Genomic DNA, 17740 nt, shown 5'->3' with positions numbered 1-17740 from the left:
ACATATAATATATCTCCTCCATATAGCTCTGGTTGTCACTGCGTGTAGTAAGAACCTGGTTCGGATCATTCGCAATATCTTGGAGTTTATTGTTGTTCGTTCTTTGTGAATTATAAAAAAATTGGATAATATTTAAAATAAATTTAAATTAAAATAATTAGATAATATTTATTAATTTACCAGATGACCCACAGCTGCTCCCGGACGAGTAACGTAGCGTCTTGTGATATTATTATACCAATTAATGTAGTCTTGAGTGACATCCCTGTCAAATTGTTCAATATAAACCCCTACTGCAATAAACCTTGCACGATAGTGCCATCGCACTACCAATTGTGCAACTTTTTTGGATCAATCTCCAGTCTTTAAGTCAATATCATGCGGGGTTCAGTATTACAAGGAGATGGGACATCCTACTGAAAACTGAATTGTCTCACATCCTGTCAAGAAGATGCCACCCACCAATGTGAAAACATATGAGGGGACTTATCGTCTGCCATATGTTTTGACCATTCGTGCAGAAATTGGGCAAAGTGTGCATAATAAGTTTGTAGGGCTCCCAAATAACCCGAAACACAAAATATTATATTGGAAAAAATTAAAGACAAATACAATAAAAATGTGTATAAAATAATCAATTTGGTTCAGTATTAATGTACCTGATCAAGTTGAAGCAGATTAAACATGTATTTGTACTGGCTGACTACATGTGTGGCTATCCTAGTCACACAAAATTTGTCTCTCCAATTTTTAAATTGATAATTTAGATTTTGAATTAACTAGATCAGTCATATAGAAATTAAATTGAATTAAAATAACATATTGAGAATCGTAGGCTTGTCCAGCTAACTGAGCGTCATTTATATGTTGTAGCTGTGGAGCCATTGTTGGAAATCGCTCACAAGCCCATAGTTGCAAAAGTATGAGAAACCAAACTATCTCACGAACTTCAAGTCTTGTTGCTTTGCATAGTTGTCTATACAACCATGCCAAACATGCTCCACCCCATGAATACCGTCCCGCATCATAGATGTTAGCTAACAGTAGCAAGAACATCAAGTGAATAAAATGACTTGATTTTTCGGAAAAAAGACTTTCACCCATCATTTGTAGTATATATGCTCACACATATCTCATAACGGTGCATCATCTGCGAGGTCACAGAATTGTTTCCCTAACCATATCAAACTTAACCTCGATCCTTTAATTTTTTCGGTAGGTGGGGTCACATCAAAGTACAGTTAACAAACTTGTAACTAGTCATCATACATCACTTCAGTGACTGACTCACCGTCAACAGGTAACCCCAACAACACTTCTATGTCTTGTAGAGTGATAGTGCACTCTCTAATAGACATATGAAATGTATGCATCTCAGTCCTCCATCTCTCGACCAAGGCTATGATTAGATGTCAATCTAACTGAATAAATCTCAATCTGGCAACCCCATAAAATCCAGATGTATGGAGTAGTGGTAGTATTTGAGGGTGGAGTGGGATAGTGTGCTGGACAACTGCTTCTCGATGCCTGCAAAATATTTCTCGAGTAGTACAATCTTTCCATACAATAGATGATCGATGTATGGATTGGTAGTACAAAACATCGGGATCAATAGGTCTTGAGTTTAAAGTCATGATCTGAAAGAAAAAATATTTATTTCTCAATTAAATAATATATAATTTAATTAGAAGAATAATGTACAACTTTATAAATTATAATTAAAAAAAATAAATATACAATAAAAGTATTATCTACACTTAATTAAATATACATGAAAAAATTTATTTATTTCTCAATTAAATAATGTACAACTTTATAAATTATAATAAAAAAAATTAAATATACAATAAAAGTATCATCTACACTTAATTAAATATACATGAAAAAAAGTATTTATTTCTCAATTAAATAATGTATAATTTAATTAGAAGAAAATAAATATACAATAAAAGTATCATCTACACTTAATTAAATATACATGAAAAAAATTATTTATTTCTCAATCCCTAACTGTCTGGAGCCTGTCTTAGTAATGAAGGACACTCTCTTCGATTATGACCTAACTGGTTACAAAATCCCCAACGTTGTCAAGTGATTGGTTCTGTCCAATCCATCTCGTTATGATAACGTGAACTTTTTGGTCTACTAGGTTTTCTCAACAACGATAGATCAACATGTAAGACAGGCATATTAGGGTGCGTGATCCAATAATCTTCATGCGGTACAGGTTGAAATTAAGGAGAGTAACATTCAGCATACGTTGACAATTTATAGTAGTCATCAATAAAATCTTCGTAGTTCATGTTAAAATATGAGCAAATTTCCATAAAAATACGAGCATGGAATGCCGAACGCTTGCCACTTGTTACGTGAACAGTACCGCTCAGACCTGTTTAGCCTTAATATTTGAACATTTCCTCCTTTAGCATTGAGACTATGACATCCGGTATTCACATGAAACACACCTTCATATCGATCATATGACTGTACTTCATGCTTACTAGATCTTGCAGCCCATTTATTAATTTATATATAATATTACCGGGTGTATTTATCTTGATGCTCCAAAGCAACCTTTATTTCTTCTCTTCTTTTCTCGAAATAATTTATGCACTTGAAGAATGTTATTTGAGCAAGAGCATTTATCGGCAACATTCAAGCTCCTTTGAGGACGCTATTTATGCACTCTGATAGATTTGTCGTCGTCCACCCATATCTGAACCCTCCATCATGTGCTTGAGTCCATTGCTCTATACCAATGTGTTAAAGAAAACTTAGACAACTCTGATTTATTCTTTTGATGTCTTCAATTGCTTTATTAAACTTTCGAACGATAAACATAATTTTTTAGTGTATTAAATTTATATATATTTTTTTAATAAAGTTGTTGACGTTATGTCTTAAGCAGAAACGATGGTGACATTTTGGTCTCGTCCAACCATTTGCTGGATTGTTCACTACTGCAATGATACCAACATGTCGATATGAAATTAAACACACCTCTTCGTGTGTTACAATTTCTCAGTGTTTTAGGAACCATCCCTATGAGTCTGCAGATTCTTCATCTGCAATGGCGAATGCAAGTGGAAGAAGATGCCCGTTCGAATAAACTGATGTAGCAATCAGTAATTTTCCTCGATATTTTCCATACAAGTGGGTACCATCTATCTGAATTATCGGCCGACATTTATTAACCATATACAACCACAGGGTAAAAATTTGGAAGACTTATCCCAATAATTGAACACTTTAACCAACGTTTTTCTTTTGCCCTCCCACATCCTATGCTAAGGAACATGATATCCAAACTTTGATTTTATGTCGAAATGTAGTTGTGCCACCTGATAGATGGTTTTTCTCTTACGACATCATGAAACTCTAGTGCAATCATTGATGAATCCAATTGCACATGACTTTGACTCAGTTCTGAATAAAAACATGTATGCTGCTCATCATACTTAATGATCTCAAACAAGGCATGCGATTTTTTCTTTATTGCATGAAGTCTCCATTTGCAACCTTCTTCCCACTTCTTACACTGAATTGCCCAAATTGTTGGTGTCGATTCCACAACTTCATATGGTGCGTGACATTTAATAGCAAAATATTTGACCGCGTGTTTTAGCATTTCTTTGTCTTGACAAATTATCCTTTTATATAATTGAGTATTGTTAACGTCCACAGGGATTATAAGTAGGTCATGTTCTCGAATGCTATCTAGTACATTTATATTCAAATCGTTGAATGTATTTGAAGGTAACTCATGTTCATGACCATCAAAATTTAACTCTTCAAATTCATCGTCCGTTTCTGTTCTAAAATCTCTATACTAATTGTTAGCCGTCATATCTTCATCATCACATGGCGATGCAACTGACTCTGGATCAGGATCAATACATTGAGTTGGATTTTCAAACTGACTAAAGGGTGCATTCAAGTTTATATCAAACCTTATCCTATTTACATTTACATACAAATGCACTAAATTTGGGAGTGACATCGTGATTGAGAACATCAAGTTCATAGCTTGTTCATTTGGAATAGGGAATGACATAAACCTTATTGATGCTGATGGTTCTAGATTAGGATGTCTATATATTATTTCTAATTGATTTGTTCTCATATCTATACTAAGTTACATCTCAACCATTTCAATGAATTGTTCAAATACAATTCCACATTCACATTTATGCCAAAGCCTACTTGGTGGTTGGTCATAATCAACTCCATCAATACCATTTGTAAACAACATATTACCATTTATAAACAACATAAATCCCAAATATTTGTCCTCCATTTTCTAAAAAAAGAGACAAACCTAATTGCTCTACTAATTATCAAACTTAAACAAAAACAAATCACAATAAAAATCATAATAAAAAATATATATAAAAAATATAAGAAATATATTTAAAAAATCAGAAGGTAAACTTTTTAAAACTATTTTTAAACATAACAATAAATTAAACTTTTTAAAACTATTTAAAACTATTTTTTCAAAGTTAATACTAAAAAAACCAAATATCATAAGAAATATATACAAAAAATCACAATAATTTTGTATTAAACTAAAATATTAAAGTTTTTAAACTATAAACATCAACTTTTTAAACATAACAATAAGGTAAACTTTTTAAAACTATTTTTTCAAATTTAATACTAATAAAATAAAATAAAATATTATAAGAAATATATTAAAAAAATCACAATAATTTTGTATTAAACTAAAAATATTAAAGTTTTTAAACTATAAACATCAGTTTTTTAAACATAACAATAAGGTAAACTTTTTAAAACTATTTTTTTCAAATTTAGTACTAAAAAAATATCATGAGAAATATATTAAAAAAAATCACAATAATTTTGTATTAAACTAAAAATATTAAGGTCTATGAACATCAACTTTTTAAACATAACAATAAATCAAACTTTCTAAAACTATTTTAAACTATATTTTCAAAGTTAATACTAAAAAAATCAAATATCATAAGAAATATATTTAAAAAAAATCACAATAATTTTGTATTAAACTAAAAATATTAAAGCATTAATATCAATTTTTTAAACATAACAATAAACTATACTTCAATACAAACAAAAACAAACAAAATATAAATAAGAATAACATGTTGGTATAATATAATATAAATAAGATTAACACTAATAACAACTACTAAGATTAACACTAATAGAGAACTACTAACATCAATATGTAAATATTATTGAATTCAACAACTACTGAAAAATTAACATGATAGATCTACTAAATATAAAAAATAAATAAACAGTAAACTCACAAATTTAATAGTGGTTTTACTTTTTTTCCCCAAAGTGACAATGGTCTCTCTCTTTTTTTTTTTTTTGCTATTTGTTATCCGGCAACAAAAACTATGAAAAAAATAAAATATTATGAAAATATGAATCTACAACAAAAAGTATGAAAAAAATATATATTATTAGAATATAAGAATTTTGTTAACGTTACCTCTTTTTTGTTCTTTGTTTCCCAAACAACAACAAAAACTATAAAAAGAATAGAATAGTATGAAAATAGGAACAAAATTTACAATTATTTAAAAAAAAATGAAATTTTGTATAGTAAATATACAAGCCTCACAATTTAATGGACGAATGTGGGGGAAGAAAAAGATTTAGAACAAAAGATGGAGTGATTTTTTATAAGTTTTCAAAAGAGAAAAGGTTCGGCGGAGAGCAAAATTTTTCGAAGGAGAAGAAGATAGGCAGTTTTTCGAAAAAGGCAGAGAGCAATGAAAAAGGCAGAGAGCAATGAAGAAGGCAGAAGAAATCTATGTGATTTAAGAAATGAGAAGTGAGAATGAGGGAGCGGTTTAAAAACTTATAGGTCGAGTTTCGAAATTAATTTGGGGGAACAGAGAGCGTTGGGAATTAAAAAGGGGAACAAAGAGCAGTTGATGGAACGAATCGTTGCGCATGCATCAACAGCTTTAATTAGGTCGAGGGTTGAACCCTCGACTTCTTCTTTAATTTTTTTTAGGTTGAGGGTTTAACCCTCGACATAATATTTTATACCTTTTCCCAATTTCGAAATCTTCAAAACAACTACAAATCTCTAAATACTTTCAAAACAACCATATTTCACCAAATACTTTTCCTAACCACAATATTTTAAAAAAAAATATCCGGATTTGAACTCTACGTTCATGGAAGGTTATAGTACATGTCAAAATGATTGAAATATCAATGTCGAGATCAACATCTCAATTTTACAGATATATATAAGAAAAATTATAAAAAATATTTGACTTAATAATTTGGTTGATTTTGATTTCAAGTTATGTTATTAATGTATACCTCTATATTGAAATTTTTGGATGTTTATGTTTTAGAAGTATTTATAAAAGATATCACATGATTAATTTGTAACATGTAGTTGAACCCTTCGACATAACAACAAATATTTTAATCCTTGATTATCGCTCAACTATGTTAATTTCGACAACTTAAACTTAATTCTTAACATAATAATTTAGGTTTTTGGCCTAACATTAATTTGACATGATAATAGACGAAAATATTTGATCAAGTGAGAAGAGGCCCATGAAAATGGGTAATATAGAATTAAAAGGACTTTCGTTAATACTAAGGCATCTAAAAGTAGAAATAAAATGTGGAAAAAATAACGTTTGTGGGAGGAGAAAATTAAAGTTGTTATGCACTGGTGTATTTCACTATTTACTTCTTGATTTTAACCAACCTAATCACTTGCCTTTTCATTTTGAGACTCAAAATCCATGCATTTTTTCTTTTTTTGGTTGTCTATATATATTCAATCTTCAAACGCATGCTCTTTTGATTTTTGTTCTCTAACCAAAGACTTTTTAAATACTCTAAGATTACCTTTTTCATTCGATTACGTTACAATTTAGTCTTTAGAATTTTTAAATTTGTGTCTAAAACTTTCTATATTTTGAAATATTTCTAATAGTATCCGAAATTTTTAAATTTGCATGTAATAGGTCTCTAAAGGTCTATTTTACTAGACAATTTTAATTTTGTTTTATATTTTTTAGATTCATTGAAGAAGCAAATATGAGTTTGGTAGGGTATAGTAGTCTGGATTCTATGATTCAAAGGTTGTAAATTCTAAAATCTAACATTTTTTTTTTGTTTTTAATATATTTAGATTTTGAATTTAAAATTTAAATTTAAAATATACATTATATAATAATTATAAATTATATGATATTACAAAATAATTATTATACAAAACTTTTAATGACACTACAAGAAATAACATATACAATAGCTAATGAAAAAAGTTATAGTAGACTTTTGTAGCCTTTTTCAAAAGTCTCAACAACCGATATTATTAAAAGTCTGAAACTTTTTATAGCATTTTTCTAAAGCTATAATAGAAGATACAACTTATATACGATATTATAAAAACATTTGATAGCGTTTTTTTTATTAAAGCGATACTATGTTTATATAGCTAGAATAATATGCTATCTTTAATATATAACAACCTTTTTTCAACGCTATAATATAGTATTTATAGCTGTAATTGTATGCCATAGTAATATTGTTTAATCATTTTCAATTATTATAATTATTATAATAACTTTTTGATAGCATTTCGTTTTTGCTATATAAATCTTTCTATAGCTTTAACTTATGGTTATAAAAGAGATAACTTTTTGTTTCAAAAATAAATTTTGAATTAATTAGGTTTTGATAAATTTTAGTTCTAGTACTCAATTTTACTTAAAATATACACATATAAAATACTTCACAACATAATAAATACTAACAACTTCCATTCATAATTTATTAACATTACAAAATAAAATATTCAATAATTTCCTGGAATAAAGTTGTCGTCTAAATGATACAAGCAAGATAAAGTATTTAGTGAACGTACCAACAACACAAGTTAGCCCTCAAAATACAAAGTGTTCAAAATTCACAAAGTGTTCAAGATTATATTATTACATAGTTGAACTGTCATCGTTGGTTCTATTTTCCTTTGATAAGGCATCATTTCATTCACCTACATAAATTTATAAAATTTATATCAACGTACGATTTTGTATATACCAACAATAGTGAATATTAAGTAAATATAGAAAATATTTAATAAATGTAGATAAATAAGCTTAGAAAATAACATACCAATAACCACTTTATCAGATGGCCAAATCTTCTTCAATACATGTCATCTCAAATATAGGCCTCCACAAATATGCGTTGGATTTCTTTGATACATCAACCCATACTCTAATTGCATGAGGACCAATAGGAATGTGATGATAAGAGCAGCTAAATTATTAGAAGACCATTTTCCTTCTGCAACAATCTCTCTCGAGCCATACCAATCTAATAACTTGTACTTAATTTGACTATTCTTATTGATACTCTTAACAAAAGAAAATTATGAAATATTAGAATAAGATAATAATAAAATCAAGAATAGTTTTCATCACATTACAAATAAATTTATCGATGGAGATGATATTGGAAGAGTTGAAGGAATATTTGTTGCCTTAGGTACACTTACAATAACATTTGAAAGTTCCTCACTAGGTTCAACCTATGATAATTTCATATGAAACAAAAAAGTGAACTAATAATAAGAAAAAAAATGAATGCAAGTTACTTAAAAGAAAAAAAATTACCTATTTCTTTATAACATGGCATAATTGCTTTCATTTCCATCATTTCATCTTTCATTGCTTTCTTTTCTATCATTTCCTCCTTCATCTTCAAATATTCTTTTTTAAGAACCTTGTACTTGTTATCTTGTTGAGACAAGAGAAATAGTTTTGTACGAGTTACACCAAACCCAAATCCTCTTACACGACCACGATCAGAGCCAAGATCTTTACTCAAAGTATCATCAACTATGTTAGTTGTTGAAGTTGTCGTCTTAGCCTCAGTTTGTTCAATGCGTTCCTAGTAACAACTATATGCAAAATTATGTAATACAAATCCCAAATCCCACATTTTCGTCTATCCTTTATGGACCTAGGTTGAATCTAGTTTTCACATGGTTCTTAAATTTAAAAAAGTTACACTTTTAGTTCTTAAGTTTTAAATTTAATTTCAATTTAGTTCCTAGGTTTCAAAATATTACAATATTGTCTTGAGATTTGAGTTTTATTTTAATTTGATTCTTAAGTTTCAAGATTTCTACTTTTAACCTCAAATTTTCACTAAACAATACTCACATTTAGTCTTTAATGTTAATATCTAATAATTAACTTAAAAGAATTATAATTAATCAAGTTTCACTATTTTTTCATCACTATTAAAATTAATCTTAAAATCCCACTTCATAATTATTTTAAACTAATTAATCGACATTAAGGTCGAAGGCTGAAGTGAATAGTTAGTAGAATATCGAGATTAAAATTGTAAATCTGAAATTTATGGATCAAAGTGAAACAAAGCTCAAATATCAACGGTAAATGATTCAAACTAAATTGAAATCAAACTCAAAACTGAAAAGCTAAAAGTATAGTATTTTAAAACTTAATAATCAAATAAAAACACCTAAAACCTAGAGAAAAAAAAAACACGTATTTTTCCAAAAAGAAAAGAAAAAAAAATCAAACTACCATGTTACATAAATTCTTACAAGTAACAAGAATTAATAAATAATCTCTACCAACGAGTGTAACTCAATTGGTATAGTACTCATACTATCGACCTCAAGATTAGAAGTTCAATTTCCCTACTCCATAATTTAATCACAATACTTTAAAAAAAAAAAAAAAAATCTCCGTCATACTCACACGCTTCTCCATTGGTTGGTCAAAACCATCCCCAAAAATATTCATTGAATTCCATCTAAATCCAGAAATGACCATATTACCCTTCCCATCTCAAAACTGAGTTCTCACTTGTCAAATGTGTACACAACGAAATTCACTTTTCAAAATTTTAATTTAATAATTTGAATTAATTAAATCACTTTTTTCCCCTATATATAAACACACAAATGGGGTTCTCTATTTTTCCATCCTGTTGCTTTGCTTCCCCTCTTAAACTCTCCAAATTCAATTCTTAAGTTTAATTAAAAAAAACCCATTAATATAATTATTGGGTTTTCTTTTTCTCTTTTTGTATTGAAGAAGAAAATTATTGTGTATTATTAATAATAATATTATTATTAATGAGAATCGGTTCATCGCCTTGTGCCTCTTGCAAATTGCTACGGCGGCGTTGTGCAAAAGATTGCATTTTTGCGCCTTATTTTCCTCCCGATGATCCTCTCAAATTCGCCATTGTTCATAAGATCTTCGGTGCTAGCAATGTCAGCAAAATGTTGCAGGTCTCTTCTTCTTCTTCTTCTTCTTCTTCCATCTCATTCTCTTTTCTTTTAGTTCAACGAATGTCGGATAGGTTGGATTTCATATTTGAACATATGACGTTTTAGCTTCTAGATCCATGACTCATTTGTGTTTAGGATATAGTTTTTGTTTCAAGTTAGTCATTTCTATTAGATGATATAATACTAAACTTAAGATTTTGGGTCCGACAATGATTTAAGAAGTTTTGAAAATCAAATAACGATTGGAGAGAAAAAAATTTGAACTTATATTGAGGGGTTATAGAATCATAGCAACTATAATAAATGAATTTTTTCAAATATTATTTGTTTATTTGGGGAAAAAATTTGAATGTGAATATTTTTTTTGTTAGGAGGTTTCAGTAGAACAAAGAACAGATGCAGTGAACAGTATGGTATATGAAGCGAGTGCAAGAATGAGGGATCCAGTATACGGTTGTGTAGGGACAATCTCGTTTCTACAAAACGAAGTGTCTCGATTGGAAATACAACTAGGGGCAGCACAAGCGGAGATTTTGACCTTACAGATGCAGCAACAGCAGGCTCCGATGACGACGACCACCCAAATGGATCAAGATGATCAAAATCTTGTTATTTTCTCAAATGTTGATTCTTCTAATTCCTTCCATACTTTCCAGGAAATGGAGGATTATTACCCTCTATGGACTTGAATAATTTTCATGACTATTATTATTTTTAATTAATCAAAGTGTAACAGAAGGTATATAATACATATGTAAACATAAACATAAATATAAATGTTTCCAATTTTTTATTTTACACCGAAAGTCGGTTCTTGTTCTTGTTTTTATTTTTCATTTGTTATAGAACAGAGATGGAGAATTCAACCTCTATCTTTATGATTGATAATATAGAGTTTTGTGCTCGTACAACTATCTCATGTTTATTGTTTTTGTTATTGTTTTTAATTTAATTTTGATTGTTTTTATTTAATCATATCTTCAACCTGCAAACTTAGAAAAAAAAAAAGTGTGGCAAAAAAATAGTCAATGGTTGCATGTGAAGATGTAGCGTGTACAAGCTGACTCTACTGTTTCCAAAGAGATTTATTAACTTTATAGGACACCAAATTCTAATAATATACAATAAAAAGGATGTTATGTATGTATGTATATTTATATATGATAATGATTTAATGTTTGAATGTTTTTAAATCTGGAGAGTCTAAACTCGCGAGCACCTCGTCACGTTATAATTTTTTTTTTTTATCTAGAATTATCATATAATTTCGATCAATTTATTTTTGTAGTGTTCAAAAATTTGAGTAATGAACGAGATAGTTTTCTTCTACCTAATGATTTTTATTACTTAGAAGATTCGATTATTTCTTACTCTCCTATTAGAGTTGTGCTAAATTGATTTGGTATGTATAATAAGGTTGTTAAACATATTTAATGGATTCTTAATTTCAATCTCTAGGATATTTTTTAATATATATCATCTTTTGTTTTTTTAAATTTTGTAAGCACCTCTATGATTAATTATTTTTAAGTTAAAAAAAATATTAACACTAAATCAGTCTAGGCTTAAGTTAGTTATATATATGGACTTTTTATAACTAATTTCAAAATTCAAGTTCAAATTAAAAAAAAAAAAAATTTTGAATAAAGAAAAATAAAACCAACTTATTTTTAAATAAAGTAAAATGCCACTATTTATCGATGATAGATCACGATAGACATCCATTCGTCTATAACAATTTATCGCACAATGATAAATGTCTATCGCGATCTATCTCTGATAGCCAGTAATATTTTGCTATATTTGAAAATAATTTCAGCAGCGTTTTATCATTTAAAACAATTGCCTAAAGAAAATAGTTTGTATTAGGCTAATAATTTGAATGTTTCTTTAAGATAGATGAAAACTATGGTAAGAAATTCTAAGAAAATAATTTATTATCAAATGGTATTTAAATCACTCCAACTGCTAACTTAATTTAAGAACTAAATCATTACAAATTCTAAACTACAAAAATCAATACCCTATATATGATAACAATTTTGTTTCGTAGTTTTCTATTTCTTTTTTTTGAAAGAATGCATTTGGTTCTCTACCAAAATTTTATCTTTCTTAAAAAATTAAGATATTTGAATTAGAACTCAATTTAAAAGAATAAAAACAAGTTTTTAGACCTAAACACTAACTGTTAGGTTTTTTTTTTAAAGAAAAAATATTAAACCTATAATCTCTTCTACCTTTAAATTTCTTGATTTGATATACATTTTACTAATATTTTCAAAAACCTAGCCAAATTTTAAAAACTTAAAAAAACAGTTTTCAAAAAACATACTTTGTTTTTAGAATCTGGTTAAGTAATCAGCTCTTTTACTTAAGAAAGATGTAAATTATCCGAAGAAATCAAAATCAGAAAATAATTTTAAATTTAAAAAAAACTAAATGATTACCCGACAGTGCCTTAATATTGATTTTTTTTTTAACAAAATGATTAATGTTTAACTTAGATTTTAAAAAATCATAAAAAAAAATAATTTTTTCATAAACCTAACATTAAGAACGAAAGTACGATGACTAGATGAAAGTATTTCTTTTATTCGTGTAAATATAATTCAACCGACATAATATAGAACCGATGAGAAGTTTAAGCTCGTGTCTCGACGAACTAGAAACATATATGTGTGTGTTTTTGTGAAGAAAAAACTTTAAAATTGAATATTGTAGAGATCGATGGGTGGAAAAAAAAAACCAGCTACGGTCTGTCTGTTTACTTTTAGTTTTAATTCAACAAGAGAAGTTTCCGTTGCCTTTCAGCCACCGACTATTTTTTAGACTTTTTTTTTAATAAAAAAACCACTTTATTTACTTATTTATTTATTTTTAACGCATCTCCATTTTTTTTTCTTTTTTTTTGGTGGATTTTCTTTTTCTTCACTACTTTTGAAAGCCGTTCCTTGTACAATGTAAGTATAAATGAATTTGACGGTGTTACTTATCAAATTTGGCACAAATTACTCTGCATGGTTTAAAAAAAAACTTCGGTAAAAATACATTTTTATTCGTATACAACATTTAGGTTTGATTCTTAAGTTTCAAAATGTTATATATTTTTAATCTTTTAAATTTTGAATTTGATTTCAATTTAGTTCATATGTTTCAAATGCTACAATTTTATTAATAAGATTTGAGTTTTATTTTAATTTTGTCCCTAGTTTAAAATTTACACTTTTAATCTTTATTTTTTTACTAAATATTTGATATTTATGTCTATTAATTAATTTTAACTAATTATAAAATAAAAATTTTAAATTAGTTTTAATAATAAAGAAAAAAATAATGAAACTCAATTAATTATGATTTTTTTAAAAAAATTAATTAATAGATATTAACACAAAAGATTAAAAGTGAATATTTAGTTAAAAAAAAAATAGAGATTAAAAGTACAAAATTTGAAACTTAAAGACCAAATTGAAGTCAATCTCAAATCTCAAGTAAAATTGTAATATTTTGAAGCATAGTGACAGAATTGAAATCAAACTTTAAACTTAAAAGACAAATAATGTAACATTAGTTTGAGATTTAATTAAGAACCAACTAGAAACTAGACTCAAAATCTAGAGGCCAAAAAGTATTTTAATTTTTTCAAAATATTTTATCTGAAGTCTTTCATAGTTGGTAATAAACAAAGATTAAGTATTTGTTTGGGAATGATTTTGAAATTGTTAAAATCACTCCGAAAATTGTCTTCAATCACACAAAATCAATTTAATGTTTGATTTATACTTAATTTTTATATTATAAAAATTAGTTTTAAATAATTAAAAGTATGTTTCGAAATATTTCTGAAAAAGGACAAAAACATACTATAAGATCTAGCTGTGAGGGCGGGTTGCTACTGGATCTTGCTCCAATCGGGGCAAGGAATCCCCGATTTGATAGGGGATGGGGTCAATTCAGGGATCTCTTTAGGATCCCAAACCGAGGATGAGGCGGGGATGGGAAGGGTATCCCGCCCTATCCCCAACCCTGACCCCACCTTGATTAGATTATTAAACATAATTATAATTATATATATTTTAATTTTTTTACATTTAGCCCAAATCTAAGTCCAACAAAATTATTCAAACCCAAACTAAAGAGAATTTTTGAAAAAAAATTAAAAAAAAGGGGTCCCAACAAAAGAAAAACAGGGAATCTCCGCCCCCGTCCCCGCTTAGGGGTAAATTCTTCCATCGAGGATGGGGATAGAGAACCCCTCCCCACCCCGCCCTATCCCGACCTCGTTGCCAATCCTACTAAGATCTAAATATTATTGCAATATCATTTTCTGATTCAGGGTACGTGCCTATCCATCCATCATACTAATGGAAAATGAAATAATCTTTTATTAGCAAGTTTCCATTATAATCATAAATAGAAATAATGGAAATAATTCATTTACTACAAAAAGGAGATCTTTTCAATTGATCATTTTTATCTCCATCAATTTCTACATTCATTTCTTTTGCCTACCTTTTTAATTCTCTGAGATAGAATTTGTGTCTAAATTCATGAACGAATGGAGTAGTCGTTTTATAATGTCTATAGTGAAAACGACGGATTATTGATAAATAGTTGCCTCTATTTTAAGTCTTGTATCTTTAAACTTTCAAATTTAGTGTTGAAATTTTAAAATTAATCTTCTCTAGTAGGTTTTTTTAAGTTAAAATAATTTCCATATGAAAAATTGGGTAATATGGATACGTATTCCATATTAAAAGAACATTTGTCTTCATTTAACTCATGAAGATTTTTTTTCCCATTTACTTTCTCGTTCCAAATACCTAGATGAGTAACGAGACATGTGGATTTTGGCTTCTTGCAAAAGTGTAAAGCTGCCAAGTTAGGGCCTCGTATCCTATGTGAATTAAAAAATATATAATATGAAAGAAGTATATAGGATGGTAAAGTCAAAAGCAAACCCTACAAAAGAAAAAAAAAGTTGAATTTTTCATGACACAATAGTATTGAAAAGTGGAGGGAAAAGAGAAAAGGGTGTCATAGAAGCTAAAATGCACATGGAAATAGAGATGATTTCAAAGTAGAAGACAATGGGGAACGATTTGAATTGAAGAGAGAATTATGAATGAGTCAAGAGAGTAGAAGAAAGTAAAGAAATAAGGAAAATAAGTAAAAAGGATATATTGCCCATGACCCATTAAAATTTCTAACTAATAATTTTATAAATTAGAACCCTACGCTTTTATATATGATCGAAGATTTAGATCTTCTATTAGGATTTCATTTTTAAATAGTCATTGCATTTCATTTTTACATAGTCGTTGCATAATTTTATATGTATAAAGACTTCCTTAGATATAGGGGAGGGTGGGGATGGTCAAATAACCCGACAACTTGAATAATCCGGACTACCGAACCCAAAATATAAGGTTGGTTTAGGTTAGTTTTGTGGGTTGGGTTAAACTTTTTTTTTTTTTTTAATTTTTTCTAGGTTGGATTAGATCCTGTGATCAGTTTAGTCGGTATTTTCTTTTATGGTTCATACCGAATTAAAGAATTCGGAATGAAATGATTCACTTTGACCATTAAGAGTAGGTAACATGTTTCCCGTGTTTTTGGTTCTATTGCATTCTATCTCATCGATCAAATTCTGGTCTGCGATATTTTAGAATCATTGTCAATATTTCAGTGTAGGTCTAGGATAATCCTTTGTTCCACAATCTGGGTCTATCTACAATTAGCCAATTAAGAATTCTCAGAAGTACTAGTACTAGCAAGTGCATCTTTGATGCAGTCATCGATTCTCCCGAGAGGTCATAATTATCGTGAGCAAACATATTAATGATGATGAGGAACACATTTTTGCTATTCTACTAGTTCTTGTACTTGCTCTGATATTCTGTCTGAGCTTGATTGAAGAAGAATTACGGGGCGAAAAACAAAACAAAAAATGCTAATTTAGGTTGGGTATACTATATTTAATTTATAATGGAACCCCCACCCTGAACCCATTAACCAAAAAGAAAAAAAAATCAAAAGATAGGGCCATTCCATTTCGATAAGAGACCCACACCTAAGTTCCGTAGCTTTGGGTCCGCTATCCCGATCATGATTTTCCTACCCCTAGTTGTATTTCTCCCGAGATAAAAGAAAAGATGGGCAATCTATCTTTTCAAACCTTTCATCCCACTAAAAAAAATATTCTTTTGATAGGGCCTATTCCTAGTCAGAAATATAGTGAAATCACATTTCCTATTCTTTTCCCATACCCTACAACTAAGAAAGATGTTCACTTCTTAAAATATCTCATATATATAGGTGGGAACAGGGAAAGGGGTCAGATTTATCCCGACGAGAGTAAGAGTAAGAAAAACAAAAAGGAAACTTAAACTTTCAAAAGTTATCAAATCCCTCACTAAGAGAGATATATGGGATCCTTGTTTGTATCAATATCCCCTTTCCTTGAATTAGTAATGGGACGTGAAGAAAATTAGACATGAGAATTTCCATGAGTAACAGAATGATCGTTCCAAATTTCATTTGTATATGAACATTAACAATTATAATCAAGAAATGGAAACATACCGGCTATGCATAAAACGAAATTACAACATGCTTTACTAAGATCAAGGGAAGAATTACACATACCTTTGAAGACTCATCTTCAACACCCTTGATCACGAACGCTCGAACAATCAGCAAGACTGCAAATCCGAACGCTCGAACACTAAGACCGTTACGCTGCACAATCACAGTGACCACGAACTCAGCGATCTCCAAGATCACGAATACTGCAAACTCCAAGACCATAAACACAACGAACGACCTCCAAAAAACCTCGACAATGTCGAGTTGAGTACGAAACCACCACAATGGCTACCTTGGTATTCTCGGTGTGAGAATCCATAAGTGTGGGTTCTGTATGGACTTAGTTAGAGGATGAGACCGAAGGAAGAACAATCGTGTAAACGATTGAGTAAGTGGGAGATGACAAGGTCTATCGTATAGACGATGCCCAATCATTTAGAAGAAGCTCCACGATCGTTTAGCTAATCGGCTAGCTGAGTGATCTATCGTGTAGAGTCAGTCCACGATCGTCTAGTCTCTCTTTAGCTATCGTTTAGTGAATCCTATTCAATTGACAACCACCGTGAGTAATTTTCGAGAATAGAAAACTCTCAATCCATCAACTACTAAATTTAGGAAAATATTTTTTCTTTTATCTCACGGTTACCATGAAACCACCAATAACCTCCCACTCAATTAGTTATTAGAGAAAAATAGATAATTATCCAATAATTAATAAAATTATAAATATACATGATAACCAACTTACCATACTATATTTATAACCTATAGTTTTAATATTTCATCTCATGAAACATATAAACCATAGCTATTTTTCTATTTCATGGTACTTAATGTAAC

The 17740-nt window shown here is 29.1% G+C and overlaps 1 protein-coding gene and 1 pseudogene across 1 annotated transcript; one reads left to right on the top strand and one right to left on the bottom strand.

Moving 5' to 3' along the window:
- Positions 1 to 8056: 8056 nt before the first annotated feature.
- On the bottom strand, positions 8057 to 9851 carry LOC150033136 (uncharacterized; annotated as a pseudogene).
- Positions 9852 to 10023: 172 nt separating this feature from the next.
- On the top strand, positions 10024 to 11108 carry ASL5 (Lateral organ boundaries (LOB) domain family protein). Its single transcript, XM_039046669.2, has 2 exons — positions 10024 to 10315; positions 10687 to 11108. The coding sequence occupies exons 1-2, from the start codon at positions 10157 to 10159 to the stop codon at positions 11002 to 11004; spliced, it is 477 nt and encodes a 158-aa protein (XP_038902597.1). The 5' UTR covers positions 10024 to 10156; the 3' UTR covers positions 11005 to 11108.
- The last annotated feature ends 6632 nt before the right edge of the window (positions 11109 to 17740 follow it).

The sequence above is a fragment of the Benincasa hispida genome, chromosome 10 (genome assembly GCF_027475165.1).
Source record: "Benincasa hispida cultivar pf3 chromosome 10, pf3_genome.v1.1, whole genome shotgun sequence".
NCBI classification, from domain to species: Eukaryota; Viridiplantae; Streptophyta; class Magnoliopsida; order Cucurbitales; family Cucurbitaceae; genus Benincasa; species Benincasa hispida.
The sequence above is the reverse complement of the archived record's forward strand: the minus strand, read 5'-3'. Positions and strand labels throughout refer to the sequence as shown.